A 22,812-nucleotide genomic window follows, 5' to 3' on the forward strand; every position below is an offset into this window, starting at 1 on the left:
AATTAAAACCATCATTGGACGCTAAAAACTACTGCAAATATAATGCACAGACTTAAAAGTAAAAAATTCATATGGCAAAAACGAAGGTAAGGCTATAATATTAATACTAAATACTAAATAATAATTTATGATCAAAAATTTGCCTTACCATAGCCTTACCTCTGATTTTGGGTGATTTTTATTTTTTATTTTTGGTGCCATACTTCTTTCTTTGCCCATTTTAAGTATGTGATTTATATTTCAGTAGTTTTTAGGCTCTAATGATAGCATTATCTCATTTTTATGCCTTAACTTTACCTCCGTTTTTCAGCGTTTGAAATCTTTTTGCCCTATTGGTTATAAATAAACTGGACTGGAGGAGGAACACTGACTCCCTCTACAGGAAGGACCAAAGATAAGGTCCTTCAACATCTGTAGAAAAATGCTGAGGATGTTTAATGAGTCACTGGTGGAACACTGGGGGAACAGACTGAGGGTCACAGACACCTACAGACTCTACAGACTCATCCACAAGGTCAGTGACATTGTGGGGATTAAACTGGACTCTCAGAGAGGAGGAGCCTGTTCAAGGTGAAGGCCATCTTGGACAATGAGTCCCACCCACTTCATGATGTGCTGGTCAGTCACAGAAGAACCTTCAGCACGTTTAGAACCTTCAGCACCTTTAGAACATTTAGAACCTTCAGCACCAGGCTGATCCAACCACGGTGCTCCACAGAACGTCACAGGAAATCATTCCTGCCTGTGAAGATCAAACTGTATAATTCATCTCTGTAAACTCACAGCTTGATTGTTAATAACTATACATATCTAAATCATATTGGTATATATTTGTAAATATCTATCACATTTGTATATAATTTGTATTATTATCTATCTTACTTTATTTTTTACTACTGTAGTGTATCTGATCCTTATTTTTAACAGTCTTTTACTTATACACTTATTTAACATCTTTCTTTTTTTTTTGTCATGTTCAACATTTTGTTCTTTTATTTGTGATTTTTTCTTAAGTGGCTGTAACAAAAAAAAAAATTCCCCCTGGAATTAATAAAGGAATTCTGATTCTAGGAAGACAAAAAAGCAAAAATAATGTAATTATAATCCACAGATGAGGGTGGGCCTGGACCACCACCTTTATTTAGCTCATTTTAGGATCATCAGGTGCAGAAACAATCTAATAAAAGACATCATCATCAATGGTTTGAAAACTGGCATTTCAAAGATTTGTGTTTTATAATAAAATGTTACACTCAACCTGTGTTGTAGAGTTTCTTATCAGGCAATTTATCAATAATTAATTTATAGTTTATGTATTTACCTTTTTGTTAGATCCTCATTGTGTAAAAGGTTCCATATATCTTATATGTAGTAATAACTGCGTTTCATACCAGGTGGAAGTAGATGTAAAAAGAATTGCGTTGTTGTGACGCCACAAAAACATCCAGAATATTTTTTATTTTTACAAATAACTTATCTGTTACAAAGATATTCGTCCCATCTAAAAACCAGAAAGACTTCAGAGATCCAAATGATTTGTTTCCACTTAATAAAACACGATGTAACTGCCTCTTCACACCGAGATAAAAACTGTTCCTTTGGGTTTTTTTTAACAGAAACATTTCACAAAAAGTGCCTCAGAGGTTTATAATGGGTTTAAACAATACTAACGTTCTTTAAATGGCACTTACATACAACAAAAGTAAGGATATCATTAGAAATCTAAGGCACAAATGTGGAAAGAAAAGAACAAAAAAAGGTAACTAGTCAATGATTAAGGTAACTTAATAAGTAAACTTTAGAAACACCCTCTTCAATAAAAGCTGTGGAGGATGAGCAGAGCCAAATAAAAACAGGAGTATACAAAGAAGGCCACCATGTGCTTTGCTTCCAACACAGACACATTCAAACATTTGTATAAAAAGGCACGACAGCCACAAATATTTCTACAGAATAGAAACACTTCAAAGATGAGGCTACGGTGGGCGTGTCCCTGTGGCAGATGGGCGGCGCCCATAACGAGACAGGAAGTGTTTGAGCTCAGAGGAAAACTCCAGTTCCCAAGATTCATTTGTTCAAGCTTTGACTGAGTGTTTAAATCATTTAACGTTGTACAAAACAAGAACTCTGTAGAAAAAACACCATAAAGAACTAGTCCTAGAAAGCTTCAGTCCTGCACGACTGTCGCCCCAGGACTGACCTTTGACCCCCCCCCCCCCCCCACCACTGCAGAGATGGAATCAGAGAACGTTCCAGAAGAGCTTCAGACATTCATCAACCACAGGCTTTGATCAGATTAGATTTAAAATATTGTACCTTTGAACAGAAAAGATGTATTTTGGTACCTTTAAATCAGTGGTTCTCAACCTTTTTAGCCCACGACCCCCAAAATAAAGGTCCCAGAGAGCGGGGACCCCCACTGTAGCTGAACATGAACATTGAAGAACAGTCATGTGGAGACAGGACCATCTATAAGGGGGAATAAAGGGGAGATTTTTGGGGTCCATCCATAAAGTCAGTAAAATGATGGTCCATTGTTCTATGAATCTGTGATAACCACATTTATTTATTCATCTGAATAATATCCACTGTTGTCCAGGAACGTTTATTGTTATTATTATAGTCATCTTAAAGATGGAAATCATGGTTTTAATCACTAATAAAATGGTTCAAAGTGACCAAAAATGGTGGAAAAGGAGGTGAAATGAGATTTTAAAAACCACAGAAATTGGTTAAAAGTTGTAAATTAGTGGATAAAAACAGACAGAAAAAGTGGTAAAATACGGTTTCAAAGTGTCAATATTCAAGGTTCCTACAATTTCTCACAATGATTTTTAAAACCTTTTAATATTTTACCAAATTTCCACGACTTAGTTCTGAAGCGTTAAGATCTTTTTAATCATACACCAGCTTTAGTATGCAGCATGTTCACTGTGAGATAACATTAACATTTCCATATTTTAAACATTAAAATAAAATAGGCTATTTTTCCAAAACAATTAAAATATTCCATTAATTTTCAAGACTGAATTTTTATTTTTTTTCAAATTCCATAACTTTAAAAATTGAATAACCGTGGGGGCCCTGTTTATAGGAACAATGAGTTTAAACTGGTAAATAAAACATATTTATTTTAAAGCTAATCATGAAATCTGGTGAAAAGATGTTAAAAGAGACAATAATGGGTCAACATGTGACATTAGGTGTAAAAGTGGTAGAAAAGGTTTATAAGTGCTGAACATGTCTGGAAAGTAGAAAAAATGTGTAGAAAAGTCATTAAAATGTGATGTAGAAGTGTCAGAAATGGGAGAAATGTAGAAAAAATACATTAAAAGGAGCAAAAATATGGCAAAAAAAAGTGATGAAAATATGTTAAAATATGGTGAGTTTGGTGGAGCTGCAGAAAAAGGGTAAAAATAAGCAAAAATGGGCTGAAATTGTTAAAAAAATATATATTTTTTTAGTTTCTTGAAGGCATCTGGTGGTGACCCCCTCCCAGTGTCTTGCACCTCAAATGGGGTCCTGGCCCTAAGGTTGAGAACCCCTGTATTAGAGAACCCTAAGACAAGCGTGTCCTTCTGGAGCTCCTCAAACGTTAAAGCTTGATTCCAGTTGTCAGATTAGACGACAGTGAGTCAGCAGAATTTTTCTTTCTTCCCACAATGTCCCGAAAATAAATGGAACCCTGAGAGAGAACCTCCATCATCTCCATGTGGTACTAAGGACACGTAGAAACACAACAAGGCTGAGTGTAGCTCTCAGAGCTGAGACCTCCAGGTCCATGAAGCTCCAGGAAGTGACATCATCAGAGTGAGGGAAAGCTTCTAAAGTTATGTAGAGTGAAAAGCTCAAAGCATGCAACATGTTTCAGGTGTTTTTTCCTGCGATGCCGAGGTTGAAAAACATCCTTTAAAGTTCAGAACACGTCCATGAGTTCACCTCTAGGTGGAGCACACGGGCAGGAATTAACCACCAACGAAGAAGAGACAACATCTTTGTATGGAAGATCACCTCTGACCCCTGCCTCTGTGAGGTATGAGGGGGCGGAGCCTTCAGTGGACAGCATGACCACGCCCTGCTGAGACAAACACTAGAGCTTCTTCTTCTTCTTCTGTGTTCCACAGAGTCAGAGCTGGAGGCTCAGAAGTGTCGTGGGAACTCACACTGTTCACAGCGGTTGAGGGCGGGGTGGTTGAGGAACGTACACGCTGTACAGTTCCACTCTGAGCCCTCGTCTTCCTCCTGATCTGGACTCGCACGCACAGCCTTAGAACCAGGGTCTGAGGACCACACACACACATCATGATCATGATTAAAATCCCATTAGTTGTGCAGCCATATTCTCACTTTTTTTCACAATGATTTTTCAAAAGTTTTTCAAAATATTTTACTAAATTTCCATGACTTAGTTCTGAAGCGCTAGCATCTTTTTTTGCGTATACATTTCCTGGTTTTTAGCGTATGTTAGCTGAAGTGATCGTAGTCATAACTAGTGTGAATTTGTGAGAACTTGTGATTCCAGCTCAACGATGCTGTCGATATGAATCACTTTCACTTTGAGATAATGCTGAACATCTTTGGGGTTTAACATGTGTTAAACATTAATATATAATAAGCTATATTTCCAAAACTGTTCAAATATTCCATGACTTTTTAAGAAATCGGGTTTTTCAAATTCCATAACTTTTCCAGGACTTTCATGACCGTGGGGTCCCTGTATAACATCAGTAATGTTTCAGTTTCACAAAAATATATTCAAACATAAATCACAATTTAAAAATATATAACAAGACTGAAACAGGCAGAAGAAAAAATGATTATAAACATAAATAATTACATTCAAGTTCTCAAACAATAATAATAATAATACACACAGAAGAAATGCAAGCATTCAACAAAATACATTTGAGTTGCCTTTTTTCAAATAATGCATATCTACGCACACACGCGCACACACGCACACACAATATTTAACAATGAACACTTTATACTCTTACAAACATTTCTACTGCTTCACATAACTCTAAAATATATTGTGACAATTTCTTTTTGAAAACAGTGTGTCACTCATTTTTATTTCTTTATCAACATTATTCCCTAATTGAATCCTTAGAACAGACAGACTAACCCTTTGTTTGACTTCTAATCCTGCTTTTGGTAGGTGACTGGTTTGGTTTGTTGGTCTTCTTTAGCAGAATGGATGTAACAGACGTCTTTTTGTTTAGTCTAATTCAGTTTATTAAAAGTGTACCTGTAGTATGAATGTATATAACAAAAAATGTGTTTATTTTATTACCAAAAAACATAATATGTGCACCTTTTTATAAAAAACACAAAATAAAAGGACCTTTTAGACCAAATTTATACCTTGAAGCAAAAACTATAAAGAGTCACCAATTTGAACAGGATATGACACACATTGATTGATCGTCATGGCCTGTGGCTTCAAATAACTGGTGCATTGTGGGAGGTAGAGGCGTAACAGGAAGTGTAATTTTTCACAATTAACCTAAAGGACAGAGCTGTTGTTAGCAGCAGAAACGAGCCATGGCTGAGTAGTTAGGTGTTAGAAGTGCACAAATATGGTTAGAAACTGTGAAGAAAACTGCGTGAAAGGATATAATAATAATAATAATGTATCAATTTTATAAAGCGCTTTTTTGGACACTCAAAGTCGCCTTACAGAATTAAGGCATTATTCTTTCACTCCACACTTAGTGGTGGTAAGCTACTATTGTAGCCACAGCTGCCCTGGGGCAGACTGACAGAAGCGAGGCTGCCAAAGTCACCATAAACCCCTCCCTCACACACTACATTTATACTAGGCAATGTGGGTAAAGTGCCTTGCCCAAGGACACTGACGGATACCACTGAGGTGACTGTCTCCCACTGTGGCACCTGGAATTCTCAGTGGTCTCCATCATCTACTAAGACCTGCTTATCTTCAGAGATCTAACGGGATCAGGCAATGACAGGCTGGTATGGTCACGTGTTCATTGATTGGATGCTCCACTACCTCTGAGGATCAGCACCTGACATGTGTCATATTCTGTCTAAAATGGCGACTCCCCATAGTTTATGTTCCAAGGTATAAAATTGTTCTAAAAAAAAGTCATTTTAATATGTTTTTTATATAAAATGATGCACATATTTTATTTATTAGTAATACATTAAACACGTCTTTTGTTACATACATTTCCACTACAGGTACACTTTAAGTTTGACTCACAGAATGCATTAAAAGCTTAAAAAACCAAAGGAATAAGGATGAAAAAGTCGGTTAGTGGAGAAACCGTACCTTTGGGTTTGGGGGGAACAGGACCCAGGAATCCAATGTTGTCGTAGAAGTTGTGGATGGCACTGGGATTAAAGTGTGGTCCTGCACACAGAGTCACAGCATGAGGAAGCACTTATAACCCAATCATTACTAAATCATTTCACACAGCGACAGATCCTACCTCTGGTTTGAAGGAGATCTATTTCTTTACTGAGACAGTCGATGTCGATCTGCAGTGACCTGTTTTTGCATCGTAACTGCTTCATTTCATCAATCTGACAGAAGAAAAAAACACGCTGCTTTTCACCAATGACAAAGAAAAGATCCTTGTGTTACAGCTAGTTATTAGTAAATAAACATCTTTAGATTATTAACATAACCCCACTTCTGTGAGTAATATGTCTCACTATATATTCCCATCTACAGCCTTCAGAAACATTTTTCACAATCTGCCAATCCTGTTTGGCTGGTGAAATGTGTCCGCCCACCAGGGACACTCCCACCTCCTATAAGAGGAGGCGGCGGACGGGCACACATAATTCAAAATAAGCCCCTCTTCTCACTTGTTTAAGCAAGATGGGACATCTCACTCATTACTCATAGAACCGGGGTTATGTAAATAACCAAAAGTTCTATTTCATAACATATCGTGGGATGTCTCACTATGGGATATCGTAGCTCCCGCATTGTAGACATGATTATCGAGCAAAGGCCAGCCTGCAGGGCAAAAGTCTGTACATAATAGGACAGCAAAACCGCCTGTGCCATCCAGCATGAAAAAGCAGACAAACGTGAGAGGTGAGGTCCAACTCACCGCCTCACATATGTCCTGAACAGACACTCTCTGAACAAAGCCCAGGATGTGGCGAGACCAAGAGTGGAGTGTGTACACAGACCCTGACTCGCATAAACCAAAGCAATGGCCTCCACAACCCAGTGTGTCAGGCGTTGCTTAGTGACAGGCTTCCCCTTACGGGGATTAGCCCAGGAAACGAACAACTGATCGCTACTCCTGAGCAGTGTTTGTTTTTCAGTAACGGTGTAATCTAACTAATTACTTTTTATGCCGTTACAACGTTGTTGTCGTTACTGAACGTTAAATGTGGTGTATTCCATGCATTGATTGAATAAACTGTTACCCGAAAGCATCCCCGGCTTCTTACACAGTTGTAGTGAGGAGGTGGGTTAAAAACAAGGTGAGCAATTATGATTGGCTAACGCGGCATCATATTCCATGGTAGCCAATCAGAGCTAGTGTTTTTACTCACGTGCCAACGCGCGAGCTGCGCATGCACCATAGAGTAATTCAGTTACTAACTCAGTTACTTTTTGGAACAAGTAGTGAGTAACTATAACTAATGACTTTTTTAAAGTAACGTTCCCAACACTGTTCCTGAGGCTCCTCGTCATGTCCATGTGTGCGTACCACACGAACCGGACACAGCACATGAAGCTGCTTCCCACCTTGTGAGGCAGAAAAGGCCAACAGGTCAATGAGAGAACTTGAGTCCACCATCGCCACAAAGGCCGAAGGTGGTGGACTTCAAAATCATCCTCACATCGCCCGGGAAGAGCTGTAACAAAACAGCCTTCAGAGAGGAAAACTTCAGGCTCGCCTCCTCCAGCGGTTGAAAAAGAGGACGTTTAAGTCCCTCCAGAACCACAGCCAAATCCCACGGTGGTACAAGTGGTCTGGACACAGGGAGGAGCCTGTGCGCTCCCTTCATAAACCGGAAAATCAGTGGATGCTGGCTCACCACAAAATAAACATTGACAGTGGAAAAGGTTTTGTGCTTGATAATCAGGTCCTGCAGGAATCACTCCCACTGGGCACTGAAAAGGAACGAGACTCCTCTAGAAAAACTGTGTGCTGATGCAGGCAGGGAGAACAGGTGGATAGCTCAATGTTGTGACGGCTAGCAGGTGTACTAGCCGGAATGCGGGCCAACGTGTGCCAAAGCGGCGAAGGACGTCGAAGACAGCGTTGGACTCGAATACCGTGGTGTGGTGTCGAGTGTGGACACCGGCCATCCACTGGAGTGTGAACGTCCGCGAGGAGGACCAACATGCAACATACCGCCGGTGGCGTCAAGGGCAGCGCTGGGCTCGAGACGACAGCTGGAGTGCTGGCGTCAGGAAGCTCTTGATCGTGGTATGGTGTCAAGCATGGAGCTGGGCAGTCCACTGGAGTGTGAGCACCCACGAGGTGGGCCAACGTGCGCCGGACCGTCAGGAACGTTGGGGACAGCGTTGGAGCCGAGTCGTCGGCTGGTGTGCTAACGCACGGAGGTTCGAGACCGTCGAGTGGTGTCGAATGGGGACAGTGCCGAACTAGAGGAGGCAAGATAAGCGCTGGCTTCGTCTTGACCTGGTGTGGTCCACAAAGCAAGTGCGTCCGTTCTATCAGCGACGAGGCTAGAAGAAGATCCGTCTGTGGACAGTTAAGCTGGTAGAAGATGCAGGATATGCTTGAAAGTGAGAAGAGGTGTTTGACTGATGTGTGCCTGTCCGTCGTCCCCTATAATAGGAAGTGGAGGTGTTCCTGGCAGACGGACAAGTTTCACCAGCCAATCAGGATAGGCAGATTAAGAAATGCTTTGAGGGCTGCAGATGGGAGTGAATAGTGAGACATCTTATGAAATACTATGAAATACAGTGTTACAGCTTGTTTTTAGTTAATAAAGTATAAATGTCTTACAGAAGGAATCTGTGAGGCTGAGTTGGATCTGTCCCGACGTCTCCTGGCCAGGTCGTTCTCCATCTCATTCACTTCTTCTTTTAGTTTCTCCAGCTTTTTTTTCTTCATCTCCAACTCGTGCCACAGCCTCTCCATACGGGCCTTCTGATGCTCCAGCAACGCTGCAACACACACGCGAAAGTGAAAGTCTACACTACAGTTGTTAGAGAATATAAGTGGTGTTTTAATTTGAAAAACAATTATAATTATTTAAGCTCTATAAGCTTGCTGCCCTTTCCTGTACTCCATATCTATTTCTGTGATATAATTGGCATTATTGTTTTGTATATTTATATATATTCCATATTATATTACTGGTGTTTTTCTGTTTTTATTAGTTTTTTTCTATTCTATTTCTTTTACACTATTATTCTTTAAGTGCTTAATGGGGAACGTTATTTATTATGCAGATTAAGACAAATAAATATCCTTGTTTTATGTTTTGTTTTCTTGTTTAAGTTTGCAAAATAGTAAAACAAAAAAAGAAAGAAAGAAAATAGAAAATTTAAATTTAATCAGTAGTTTTATATTTTATTATTCAAGACATTTCAGGCAACCCTGACTCTACTGTAAGCACAACTAATCACTCATCAGAGAATCCACAGGAAGAAGAACTTTAAATACTTTTCTCCTCATCAAATGCTCCTGTGCATGAACTTTAGTTCTAAAATAGTTACAGGTAAAACTACATTGGTGCCAAAGTCTATTTAAATAAATAAATGTCTGATTTAATGTCATTCAGTTAGTTAATATTAGTACATAATGTGTTTGTTGTTTATCTTTGGCTGTCAGTAGAATGTGAATAATTGAGATTATCCATCAACCCTTTTCATTAAACTGTACATGCTTTTAGTAAATGAAACCATCATTATAATCTTCATCATCATAATTTATTTAAAAAATAAGCAAATTTGATAAAAAAACATTGATGATTGTTTAAAAAGAAAAAGAAGAAACCATCCAAAATGATAGTTTTCACACTAAGGGGCAGATTCACTAAAGGTTTAGGGGTATTAAAACGTGTGCAAATGTCACTCCACGCACTAATAAGGGGTACACACCCCAGGGAATCAGGACTACACGTCTTCAGCGCGTCACAATGCGCCCACAATCCATACAGTGCGTTTCCCTCTGATGAATATGTAAAGTAGGCGGATCTCACAAAGGGCGCAAAAAAAATGGGAGGAGGAAATGCAAATAAATTAATACAGTTGGCGCGATGCAATTCATAAATTCTGGAACTGTTTGCGGTGATTGTTTCAGCACCGGAAAATAGTACGACTGACAAGCAGGTGCAAACACACACACAGAGATCAGCTGCAGTAAATGTTGACACAAAACACAGCGGAGATGGAACAAAAAGGCTCCAGTTAAGCTTTGTAGTATAAGAAAATAGTCAATATTTAACAGCCACTGAATGAGAAAATAAAGTGTGAGTAAAGTGTGTGAGAGAGAGAGAAAGAGCTGGATGCTGAAACGATTCCTCAAGTTATTCGAGTAATTCCATTACTAAAAAGCGTTGAGGAAAAATTCTCTGACTTGATGTTTTGTTTAAGCCATTTCCCGCGCACAGCACTAATTGTAAAATGGAGACAGAAACCAACCGAGGCGAGCGACAGGGAGAGCAAAGAAAACAACGTAGACTGTTGAAAGTGTGGGACCATTATAAACTAAATCGGATGAAAAAAAAACAGTACAAAGCATGTACTGCAAAACAGAATTAGCTTTCCATAACAGGACTTCTTCAATGCTACCGCACCGGAGCCGAAAGCATCTGCTGTAAGCGTCGAGCCTGCCAAGCCGACACAACAGGTAGGTCCAATGTTAATGTCACATTCACAAAAGTATTTCATTTAGATGAGTGATTGCTAGTGTAGACATAAAGAACATACACGTAGCTGAATAATGGCTGATTAACAGGGGAAATAGTTGTAGCGGCTACATGGTGAGGCATTATGTGAAAAAGTGTATTAGTGAAGTGTTGTTACAGTTACTTTACGCTTCATTCACATTATTATGATTGTGCCGCACGCACAAAAATATACCAAATGAGTCTAATAAAACAAAAAACGAAACAATATTTATACAAAAAATACACAAAACAACAACAAAAGCAGAAAAATATACAAAATGGGTTCAAAAACACACAATATGACTCCAAAAAACATACATTATAGAAAAATACACCAAACGACAACAAAAATATGAAAATGAGTTAAAAAAAAAACACAAAACAAAATATTTAAACAAAAAATACACAAAACGACAACAGAAATGCACTAAACTACACCAATAACATACAAAAATACACAAAATGACTCCAGAATCACTACAATGGCAACAAAAAACAAATTATACAAAAAAATGCACAAAAAGACAACAGAAAGATACAAAAATACACATAATGACTGCAAAAAACTTTACAGAAAAATACACAACAAATCAACAAAAATATTCGAATTAGTAAAAACAACAAACAAACTAAACAATATTTATTAAAAAATGCTAAATAAATGCTAAATATGGACAAATATGTGTGTCCGCTGCAGTGCAGAGGGTCGCTGTGCGTGGACCTCCATGGATATGACCATGGATCGATGTTGCTTCAGACACATAGCTCCAGTGAGCTCGTGTTTTTCTCTCCTTGTTTTGACCGTCAAACTCTTGTATTGCAATATCAGGCCAGAATCAGCTGATCAGATGCGCAATTTACGCAGTGATGGAACAATGTTCACATCGGAGTGTGCGTGCAGACTATTCAGGAGCTCAGACTTGCTGGATGATGTTTTAAGAGCAAAATTACAGACCTGATGGAGCACACACATTAAATTTGGGGGAAAAACAACACCACCGGTTATTTATCGATGAATTATTAATAGCAACTTTTTCCTTTGTTCTGTGCTTTATATCTTCTCTTAACTTCAGCTGCTGCTCTCCAACTTTTCCCCACAGCATTCACTCTGACTGATTATATTCAAGGTATCTGAGTGTTAAAAATATATTTAATATTGGTCAAAGCAAAGACAGAACACCTAGCTTGTCCATGTGTAGTCTCATTATAGTGCAGGACAGGCACACTCAGAGCAGACCTGAGAAGTGATCAACCGATTCATCGGCCGGCCGATTTAATCGGACGATTTTTGCGTGTTTTACATGCATCGGCCGATGCACACTGCTGCGTTCACCGATTCACTTTATATACAGCACGGCTGCTCCGTGTTGCTGGAGACAGAGGCTGCAAGAGTACAGAGTCCCTCCCCCAACTAACAGAGCATAAGGAAGCTCTTCAACCCCAATGGCAAGTTTTAAACTTTCAGAGCATATTTTAACTGTTTAACTTAGCGTTGTTCCACGTGTTGTCGTAGCAGTGGTATTTAACGAGCAGCTGGCTGGAGGTTTGGTGTGTGTGTATTTCTTTCCCTCACTCTCTGCTTCTCACTCAACGCTGAAATGAAACTTTGAGAATCAGTTTACTACTTGTTTGAAAACTTATTCCTGTTAATGTTGATGCAATTTAGGACAGAAACAGTTTCTTAATGCGCATCTGACATCACACTATTTTCCTCTGCAAATATATGTTCTGGGATTGTGTTGGAATGGACTATTATTCATGGTTTCTTTTTGTGTTTAATACTATAATTATATATCTTTATACTCAATAAACCTGTTAATAAAATATATCTTCAGTCAGACCAACTTTTGTCAAAGCTATTTTCAGGACAAGGACAAACAGTTCTCTTTCATAATATTTCACTATTTTTTACTTGTTCAACATCCCCTTTTTTGATCATTTGTTAAATATTTTTTACTTGGTGTCGTTATACCTTACCTTTGTTCATTTCAATAAATGTTCATTTTTTTTTTTTTAAATTGAGACTTGTACCATTTATCATCATCATTGTGTCATTTTTATGATTCAAATGTAGTATCGGCTCCAAATATCAGCTCAAGAAAATCAACAGTTCGTATCTGTCATTGGCTAAGGCTGATGGAAAAAAAAATCGGTATCTGCCCTAAAAAACCCATATCGGTCGATCCCTAGACCTGAGCAACATATATCGCATTTTATATTTTTACAATATAGAAAATTACAATATCGCCAATATCGATATGTTTTCATTTTATAGCTTATTTTATATTATAATACTCGTTTTAAGAGTCACTGCATTCACTAATTCTTAGAACATTAAAGCTCAGTTAAATGATCACTGGGTGCATCCTAACCCAGACCTTCATCTCAACATCCACACTACAGAATGTTTACAGAATAGCTGTTTGTTATTACACAAAAGGACAACAAATATACACCAAATGACTCATAAAACAATGTATACAGATAAATACACAAAAGGACAACAAAAATACAAAAAAAGGCAAGAAAAACACAAATTTTGGCAATATAGAAAACAACAGTTTCGCTTATATCAATACTGTTCTAAAGCAGTTCTCAACCTTGGGGTCAGGACCCCATTTGAAGTCGCAAGACACCAAGAGCGTCGCCAGATGCTTTTAAGAAACTAACAATATTTTTTTGAACAACTTGAGCCAATTTTTGCTTATTTTTACTCTTTTTCTGCAACTACACCAAACTAGCCATATTTTAATCTATTTTCATCACTGATTTGGTCCCATTGACTCCCATTACAACCACATATTTTGGATAAAATGTTATCCTGACATCAGAGTGATTTTCCCATAAATACCTAATAAATCTAAGCCTCTACCTTCAAAATACAAAATGCACTTTATTTTTGGATGAAAAAATTGTGCATAACTTTTTATAACAAAAATTTTTTTTAAAAAATATAATGAAAAACTAAGTTTACGGTTAGGTCTAAAGTTGTTGAAAAGGTCTGATGTGGAAAAAGCTCATAGCTCAAAATATTGTGTGTTTGGTGTTGTTGTGAGGCACATTGAGTTGTCTTGTACATGAAAAATGTTGTATAAATAAAGTTGACTTGACAATATGCTCTAAAACTCAGATCTTAATATTTTTTCTCAAAATGGTGATATAAGATATAAATCTCAATAATTTCAATTTGAAGTCTTACAAGAAAGACAATTCAGGTTAAAATTGCTGATACAAAATGCCACACAGACACATTTATTAAGAAACTGCTGCACAATATGCGCCACGTGTTTTTTCTCCTTTAAAGTAACAGCACTTGTCAGTGAGTAGTGGAAAATCTAGGGTAGAACGCACTCAGTAATCCATCTAACTGTGCTTTTCATGTTGTTCTGAGAAGTAGAAAGAAACGACTCCTAAAACAGGTATTTAGATTTTCTATATGGCCAAATTAGAAAACTCGATATATCGCCCTGCACTAGTTCCCATCAATTATTGACCAAATCAAGGCTGTAATAACTTTATACCAACTGTTCCACTTTGCGCCTTACTATTTTTTTTTTTTTAAATGCATATTTTGTGTTTTTCTTATTGAAAAAAATATGATATTTTTATAACAGAAAGGGCATAAAAACATTAAAATAATGAAAACTTTATATCTATGGTTAGGTCTGAAGTTGTTGAAAAGATCTGATGTGAACCAAGTTCAGATGAACTAAAGCCAGGCCCGTGGAACGTCTCCGCGCAAAATAGCAGGTGCCACGTTCCCGAGAATTCAGTCAAATGACTCAGTTCCACAGAGTGAAAAAAGGTCTAAGGTCTCCGAGAGGCTCTAGACATCCGCTCATAGAATATTCATGTCAAATTACAGCTCGATTCAACGAGCATTAACGGAGGGGTAGTCATTTGAAAAATGGGGCCCCAGACATGCGGGGTCCGTGGCACATGTGGGGTAATGGGCCCTATTCATATATTGGTGTGTGTCGATGGTTCGGTACCATCAACTGTCGCAATATTTGACTCACAAATAAATGAGAAAACGACTTTAATGGAAATTGCCAAAAAAAAAGGGGGTGGGCCCCTGGGCACCTAATGGAATTGTGGGAGGCATAATCGGAATCTACGTTGAATTACCTTTGAAACAATGTGTTTCCATAAACATAACAGGGTAATGGACCCCATTTATATATTGGTATGTCAATGATCTGGTACCACCAACCGTCACAATATTTGACTCAGAAAGTAAATGAGAAATAGAATCATTTTTTTTCTTCTTTTAATCGGGCTACGAGCGTCGATGCGTACACATCCATAGAACATAGCCACCAAATTTCAGTCCGATCCATTCAGTAGTGATTAGTGATTTTAACTTGTGTAGCCCGGCCTAAAAATAGGGAGAAAAAATGATATATGACAGTAAGGATACTGTTTTGGTGCCTAAGCTCAAAGTGTAGGTTTTTTTTTTAATTATTCTTTTTATTTTTTTTTTAAAGGTGCTTCAAGGGTTTAACATTTCTTCATGTGTTTGTCAGAGGTTAGCATTAGCATTAGCATCACTCACCTTGGGTATACGCTGCGTCATCAGAGCCCATGCTGAGTCTGCGGGGCTCACTCGTCCTCTCCTTCTGCGCTGACAGGGGGTCCGACAGGTGAACCGGTTCTGGTTCCACAAAGTGATGGTCAGGGGGGAGAGTCAGGAGATTGTTGGGCTCAAAGGTGGGAGACACCACCCCGGGGGACACCGCTGGGGGTTTGTTGGGAGAGACTGTGATTTTAAAGGTGTATTTGGTGTTGGGCTGGGTCACCACCACACGGGGAGAGGACGCCGTACCCCCTCCGACAGGAGCCCGACACTTGGGTGGATGATGGTGGATGTAGGCGGGGCCCATGCTCACTTGACCCCCCATGTTTCTGGTCACTGAGGAGGCCTGTAGTGGAGGGTTTGCTGAGATGTAGACGGTGGGGGGGTTCCTACCCCCACCCTCGTCACTGGAGGCATTGGCAGAAATGTAAAACTTGGACCGGGAGCCGGCCGGGGCCCCCATGGCCTCCTCAGGCAGAGCAGCAGCAGCAGAGGGGGGGCTGGCAGAGATGTAAACCGTGGGTTGACTGCGGCTTAAACCTGGTCCCCCGATGGACAATGGGGTGGTGGGGGCCGTGGACACCCCCGTTAATGTGGAGGACGCTGGGCAGGAGGAGGACGTGGAGGCAGAGCGGGGGCCACTGGTGGTCCTCAGTAAAGCTGTGCTAGAATTACTCCTCTGAGGAGATTCAAGCTTGATTTCAATCTGGTTCTTGCGGGGACCCGTGGAGATGTTCTGGATGTTGTACTGACTGATGGTGGACAGAGCCCCGGGGAGGATCGAGGGGGAGGAGGAGGGGCATGAGGGCGACGCTTGGCTACCCGTAGGAGGAAGAGAAGGGGCCTGGGGGTTGGTGGGGGAGCTGATAGGCATGTAGACGTGGGACGTCTGGTGCTGTGAGGTATGTGAGGAGTGCTGAGGACTGGACCAGGACCCAGGGTGTGAGATCTGATAGATCTGCTGCTGAGGCTGGTTGGTGGGGCTGTACTGGGCCCGGCCCCCCTGCTGCTGGTTCTGTCGGGGGGAGGACTGGCTAAGGTAGGGTCTGATGTAGATGGAGTTACCCTGTGGACTACTGAGGCCTGACTGGGGGCCCCCATGTATGTGCAGTGATGTGGGCGTGTTGCGGCCCGTCTGGATGTTGGGGGCCAACGTCACAGTGATGGGGTTGAAGCGGGGGGTCTGCTGGCCCCCCACACTGGTTCCTTTCACACACAGAGGGTACAGTCCAAGGTGCTGGGGGGGCTGTGGTTTACCTGTGGGCTCCATCACACCAAATACATTAAACGTGGGGGGCACCTGTACTGGGGCGGAGTGCGGCTCCTGCTGAAAGAACCCACTGCTGGGGGCCACGGCCGTCTGTAGGGGCCCGTCGCTCAGGCTGTGGGCCAGGATTCGGCTGCCATTCATTCTCAGGCCATCCCGAACAGGGGCCACGTGCACGTTCTGGGTCTGCAGGCCGAGGGTCAGCTGGGTCATGTGATTACGGAGCCTGGTGAGGCTGGGGTCATCAGAGAAACTAGGGGTCCCTTCTTCACTGTACAGATAGCCTGGACTGACCTGGGACAAGTACTCACAGCACGCGTCTAGATTGTTGTTGTTCTGGAGATTAAAAACAAATAAAAATGTAAAGATAAGGTCCTTAAAGGACCCTCCACTCTTTTTACAAGTTTGGCCTAAAACAATGTTTCCCAACCTTTTCCAGGTCGTGACCCCATTTATATATCACATTTCTGGTGACCCCAGAGATTCTTCTTTCTCTAAAATTAGTTATTTTATCATATTTAATATACTGTGTTACAAATACAGAGTAGTAAGGATTAGTGCACAAAGTGACAATATCCACCAGCTCATATATGTTTATTCTGCATTTTATTTGGTCTATAGCTCTTTGAGCTTTCTGCCTATTTTAGATCATTTAGTAGCTTTTTCAGTCAAAATGACAACTTGTGCTGATTTTGGTTGCTCTAAATAATCAGGAAAAGTTAAAGAAGTTGATGTAAACCTCTTGTTTACAGAAAGAGAATAAAAACAGTTGTGATCTGAAAATAAATCTGTGACGGCAGGGGAGGACTGTTCCCACTCTGTGGTTTGTTAGTAGACAACGAAGCAGAGAAGAAGAGCTCTCCTAAGGGACATTTACTCTCCCTTAAACAGTGTGCTGACACGCTCTGGTGGCTGAAGTTAGAGATTAATCACGGACAAATGATCTAAAAAGCTACTAAATGATGTAAAAAGCTGCTAAATTATCTAAACAAAAAGGCTGAATGCTTCACTCCAATAGAAAACAATGGCAGCGGGGTCATGTGACATCAATCACTTGATTTCAAGATGGAGGAACACAGGCTCTCACACTGTAAAGTAGTCCTAATATGGTGAATAATAATGTGTTTTGTTAGACAGATCTACTAATAAGTACAAATTAAATATTTTAGATTAAACTTGTAAAAATAGTGGAGGACCCCTTCAAGCTGAAGAAATCCCTAAACTCTTGCTCCTACATCATCCAGATGTTTCTGTACGTGAGGAGTTTTCTCACCTGCAGAACACACTGAGAGACCACACCCTCTGGGACTTCAGGGAACTTCTGGCGCAGGTCATGCAAAACCTGTGTGTCAATCTGGTGGCTTCCCTGGGCCATTCGTAAGACGCCAAGTCAGGACTGCGGGTTTTGTTCCAAACAGTAGGACATCAGTGGTTGCAGCAAACCACCTTCATGTTCAACATCCTCTGAAATCAAAAAGGAAAACATGACTTTAAAAAAGCTTGCACACTTTTCCATCAGTCTAGGGCAGACGACCTGACATTTTATGACAAGCACGCACCATGTGACCCTTTGGTTCCTCTATAAGAGAAGATAAACAAATAAAAATATGTCAGATATTACAAGGTGAATGCTTTTATTTTGAAAGAAGCTGCTGCATCAGAGAAAGTGTTTCCTGATGTCACTGTGTTAACTAACCGACTCTAAAAATGTCATCCCAGGTCAAAAAGGAAAGACTGAAGCATGACCACAAGCTTTATTAGTCAATACTATTGGATATTAATTGATCACTTAAAAAAGAACAGAAACAGGTTATAAAAGTAGCTGTAAATTCTGAAGGTCTACCACACACATGGTTCTTTTTTTAGGCTTCTAAGACTTTTTATTGCCATTTGAAATTAAATTTAGCACCAACTTCACAGTAAACACAATTTGGGGGAAAAAAAAACGGCACATCAATTACATAAGGTTAGAGTACATTTTTTCTAGTGTCTAGTGCAGAAGTGCAACTGGCGACCCCCCAAAGTAAACACAAAAATACACAAAATTACAATAAAATACACAAAAAAAGCCAGACTAAAATAATCAAAATCATTCCAAAAACACACAAGATGACTACAAAAATAAGTAGAAATCTATAAAACAACAACAAAAATACAAAAGCCATTAAGAAAAATCTTCATTGGGCAGGCAATGTTCGTTAAATTTACATTTCCCCGTGTTGTTGAAAGTTGCTACAAATGCTCATCTGCACAGAGATCCTCTGCAACCACGTTAGGGCTGGGCGATATATCAAGATTTAAGATATGAGTTTTCCATTTTGATGATATAGAAAATTATGACATCGCCTATATCAATGTAGCTTGTTTTGATTTAAAATACCCGTTTTAGGAGTTGCTGATTTTGCTATTTCTCAGAACAACATGAAAAGCACAGTCTGATGGATTGTTGTGCGTCCTAATCCAGACCTTCATCTATAAAAGCCACACTACAGAACTCACTCACATGTGCTGTCCCTTAGAGAAAAAGCAAATATTGCCACATATTGTGCAACTGTTTGTTAATAAATGTGCATCTGTGGTATTTTGCATCAGCAAATTTAACCCAGAATTGTTCTTTGGTCAGACTTTATTTTAAATAAAATTATCAAGATTTATATCGCAAATTGATTTTTTGAGAAAAATATAGAGATGAGTTTTGGTCCATATCGCCCAGCCCTAAACCACATCACTGTTTTGTAGTTGGTTCTGTTACAATAAATTATTATTATTGTTTTTTTTTAAACAAGTAACTACTTATTATGAAACGTGAGACTAATTACAATCACAACATCATGCATATGTGTTAATATTTAAGACTTTGAAACATTGATTTAAGACATTAAAACAACAATTAAGGCCTTATTTTTAGATTCATGAATTTCATGCCTTTTAAGACTTTTTAAGGATCCGTGGGAACCCGTGAAACAGGTGAACTCCTCACTTCACACACGTTTCTCCATAAATGACAGCAGAGATGGTTAAACGTCCACTGGGGGCTACCAGCCTGGGTCTGCTGAGGTCGGCTCAAAGTGGAGCTTTTCATCTCCAGCCACATTCAGCCTCGGTGTTTCGTGCTGCAGAGCACGCATCGCCCCGCAGCTCCACAGCCCCCAGAACCAGAACCATAAGCAGACATTATCCGTTCCCTGGTGCTCCAGAACCCACCGATCCTTGGTTTAGAGCCACAGACATCCAGCAGAGAGGAGAGGACCTCTGTGGAGGACTGATCTACGGTGCTACTGGGTTAGTTAGCATCGTTAGCTCCCACTACTCAAAGTTTTCCATCTCTAAGTTTTCCAGCTAAACGGTGGAGCAGAGCGTAGGGAGGCGGACCGGGACCAGCTCTTTTCCTCATTCTGAACCTGCCATTAACGAGCTTTTTTTTTCACTAACTCAAGCCATGTTTGTGTAAAGAAGCCTACCTTCTATTCTCCGCTGCCGCCGCCTCACCCCGGGCCGCCTTGAACACCCGAGACCACCGCCGGAGCTCCGCAGGGTCGCGGGGCAGGAGGAGAGACGCCGGAAGGCTGTGGCTAACGCGGGTAGGCCCACCAATAGACACCGAGGTCCGGGGCCTGGCGGGTCCCGGGACACCGTCAGTAATGAGTGCAGGGCCTGGGCCCTGGGCCGATGACAGTGGCTAGGGGAAACGTAGTGACAGCTCCTGGTCGGGCCCCCACCCCTCAGCGGCCCCTCGCTATGCTAGCGTCGCTCACTACCAGCAGATACGGATCAAAATACCATAGCAAACACAACATGGCGGCTGCACTGGGGCCAACTATCGCGAGAACAGAGAGTTCCTGCGATACGAGAAAACACGCACACATGCTAGAGGTAGATTTGTGTCTTTATTATTCAATAAAAACAAAAACAAAAAACAAACACGATTCAATAGAAAGAAAATTCCATTAAAAAAAAAAAAAAAAAAAAAATTATGTATATATATATATATATATATATATATATATATGATTGAAACGTTTTATTTTTTTTTATTGAATAATAGACACAAATGTACAACTCATAATAAGGCCCAAATACAAAAAAGATGACATCAATAAAAAAAACAACAAAAAACTTTTCCAATTAAAAAAAAAACAATTATTTGAGTCTCAAATATTTTTTTTTTTTGCATTTTATCGTTACATTTTGGCAAATGTACCCATAAAATTAGGAAAAGAAAAAAAATCGTCAACTACTATTTTTTTAATGACTGACCCCAAGGATAATAGGAGGGTTAAATGATGACTTGCCATGTCTACAGTAGATTGGACGCCCTACATGTAGAGCTGCAGTTATCCCATTCAGGGATGTTTGGCATGTTTTTTTGTCATTTGTTGCACACACATCATTTGTTCCAACATGCAGTGAACTGTGAGTAGCTGAACATCAACAACACTGATAGTAACCTAAGTGTATCTTAGAGCACACACTACACTACACACATCCTACATTCCTCTGCAGCGTTAGCAGTGACAGCCGAGCTGATCTGCTGATCCAGCAGATCTGTCACAAGTCCTGAGGCTGCTTCCATGTTTCAGCTTGTTTTCTTCTGTCTCTATTTATCACACCAGCAGCTCTTCATCAGGCTGACACATTTGGTTAAAGCTAGTGTCTCTCTTTGTTTTTGGTTGACACTTGGTGTCGGGTTCTGTTTGGTTCCAGTTGTCATCAGTCCTTGTGGTTCTCTCTTTATTTATTCTGTGTAGTTTCTATTCTAGTTCATGTTTCATGTCTTAACTCTGGTCTTCCTGCTGTTGTCTCTTCCTGCCAGTGATGTCAGGATGTTTAGGTTGTGAGTGATTAGCTCCCTCATATAGAAAACTCCAAACACCCACTGGCCGATTTTTTTGCCGGTTTTGTCGTTGCGCATCACATATACAGAATCTGTGGCCGGGGGCCCCTGTGTGTGGTAGTGGTTCAGGCCTGCCTGCGTCATGGGTCCTGGGTGGACCTTTGGCCTCCAATAGCGGCTTGTGTGAAAGTCCTTAACAGATCTAGAACTGAACCACTAGCTCTCCTGCCATTTAGGTACTGGTGGAGAGCCAGTTTGGCAACTGAAGTCCCATCAATGGCTCATGCACCTTCTACCAGGTCCTCACCTCCGTAGAGAGAACGTGTACGATGATGACTGCTTCCACAGCTGTGTGTAGCTCCTCCCTCAGTGATAAAGGTTGTATGTTAGGAGATAATTAAATATCACCTTTCTCACCAACTTCCTGCTTCCACTCAGCGTCACAATGGACAGCGCTGTTGTTAGCAGCAGAAACGAGCCATGGCTGAGTAGTTAGATATTGGAAGTACAAAAATATGGTGAGAAACTGTGATGAAAACTGTGTGAAAGGATACGTGTTCATTGATTGGATGATGATCAGCACCTGAACCAACAGGTAAGTTCTCCTGACAGAGTTAATCATTTAGACACAAGGAAATAAGAGGGAACAATGTGATGGGGGTGTGGTTAGTGCCATGACACCCCCATAGTATCCCCTGTAAGTAGAAACCTAGTAGTGGTGAACACGTACGTTTACGAGATGCATTTAACCACTTTCTGTGAAGGAATTCTGTCCATTAGCTTAGCTTATTAGCTTAGCCCACAGATCCCTCTCATACCACCCAATGTGGTGTGAATGTAAACGTTTTCAGTGTGTATCCCGTACAGATGTTATGGAGCGTCTGGATAACTCTGACTTAGTGTCGTTATTTGGCTCAGAGACGATAAATGTTTTTGTTGTTGTTATAGCAACCATTGGCTTTGCAGTCCACCATTGTTCAGAAACTGTAGACCAACAATGGAACACTGTTGCCGAGCAACAGCTAATAGGAATCAACCAAAGTGTGTCATATCCTGTTCAAAATAGCATCTCTCCATAGTTTATGACCCAATGTATAAAGTCCTTATAAAAAGTTCCTTTAATGTCTTTGTTTTATAATAATGTGCACATATTTTGTTTATTGGTAACACATTAAACACATTTTGTGTTATATACATTTTCACTACAGGTTCCTTTAACTTTTCGTCTCTTCTGTGAGAACCTCATGTTCCATCAACCCAAACCCTCAG

The 22,812-nt window shown here is 40.3% G+C and overlaps 1 protein-coding gene across 1 annotated transcript; it reads right to left on the reverse strand.

Annotated features, from left to right (window-relative positions):
* Window positions 1–3,426: 3,426 nt before the first annotated feature.
* tab2 (TGF-beta activated kinase 1 (MAP3K7) binding protein 2) lies at window positions 3,427–20,521 on the reverse strand. Its single transcript, XM_028439500.1, has 7 exons — window positions 20,171–20,521; window positions 17,983–18,173; window positions 15,422–17,045; window positions 8,976–9,136; window positions 6,459–6,552; window positions 6,299–6,379; window positions 3,427–4,280 (listed from the first exon to the last, which is right to left on the reverse strand). Exons 2-7 carry the CDS (start codon window positions 18,082–18,084, stop codon window positions 4,141–4,143), a joined length of 2,202 nt encoding a protein of 733 aa, XP_028295301.1. The 5' UTR covers window positions 18,085–18,173; window positions 20,171–20,521; the 3' UTR covers window positions 3,427–4,140.
* Window positions 20,522–22,812: the final 2,291 nt, after the last annotated feature.

This window comes from Gouania willdenowi, chromosome 24, assembly GCF_900634775.1.
Source record: "Gouania willdenowi chromosome 24, fGouWil2.1, whole genome shotgun sequence".
In the NCBI taxonomy this organism is placed as follows: Eukaryota; Metazoa; Chordata; class Actinopteri; order Blenniiformes; family Gobiesocidae; genus Gouania; species Gouania willdenowi.

Bases quoted from the DNA above. Each gene is read 5' to 3' on its own strand.
- tab2 (XM_028439500.1), bottom strand. From the start codon at position 18,084: ATGGCCCAGGGAAGCCACCAGATTGACACACAGGTTTTGCATGACCTG. The intron at 17,046-17,982 runs GTGAGAAAACTC...TTTAATCTCCAG, and splicing joins TCTCTCAGTGTGTTCTGCAG to AACAACAACAATCTAGACGC. The intron at 9,137-15,421 runs GTGAGTGATGCT...TGTGTGTTGCAG, and splicing joins TGACGCAGCGTATACCCAAG to CGTTGCTGGAGCATCAGAAG.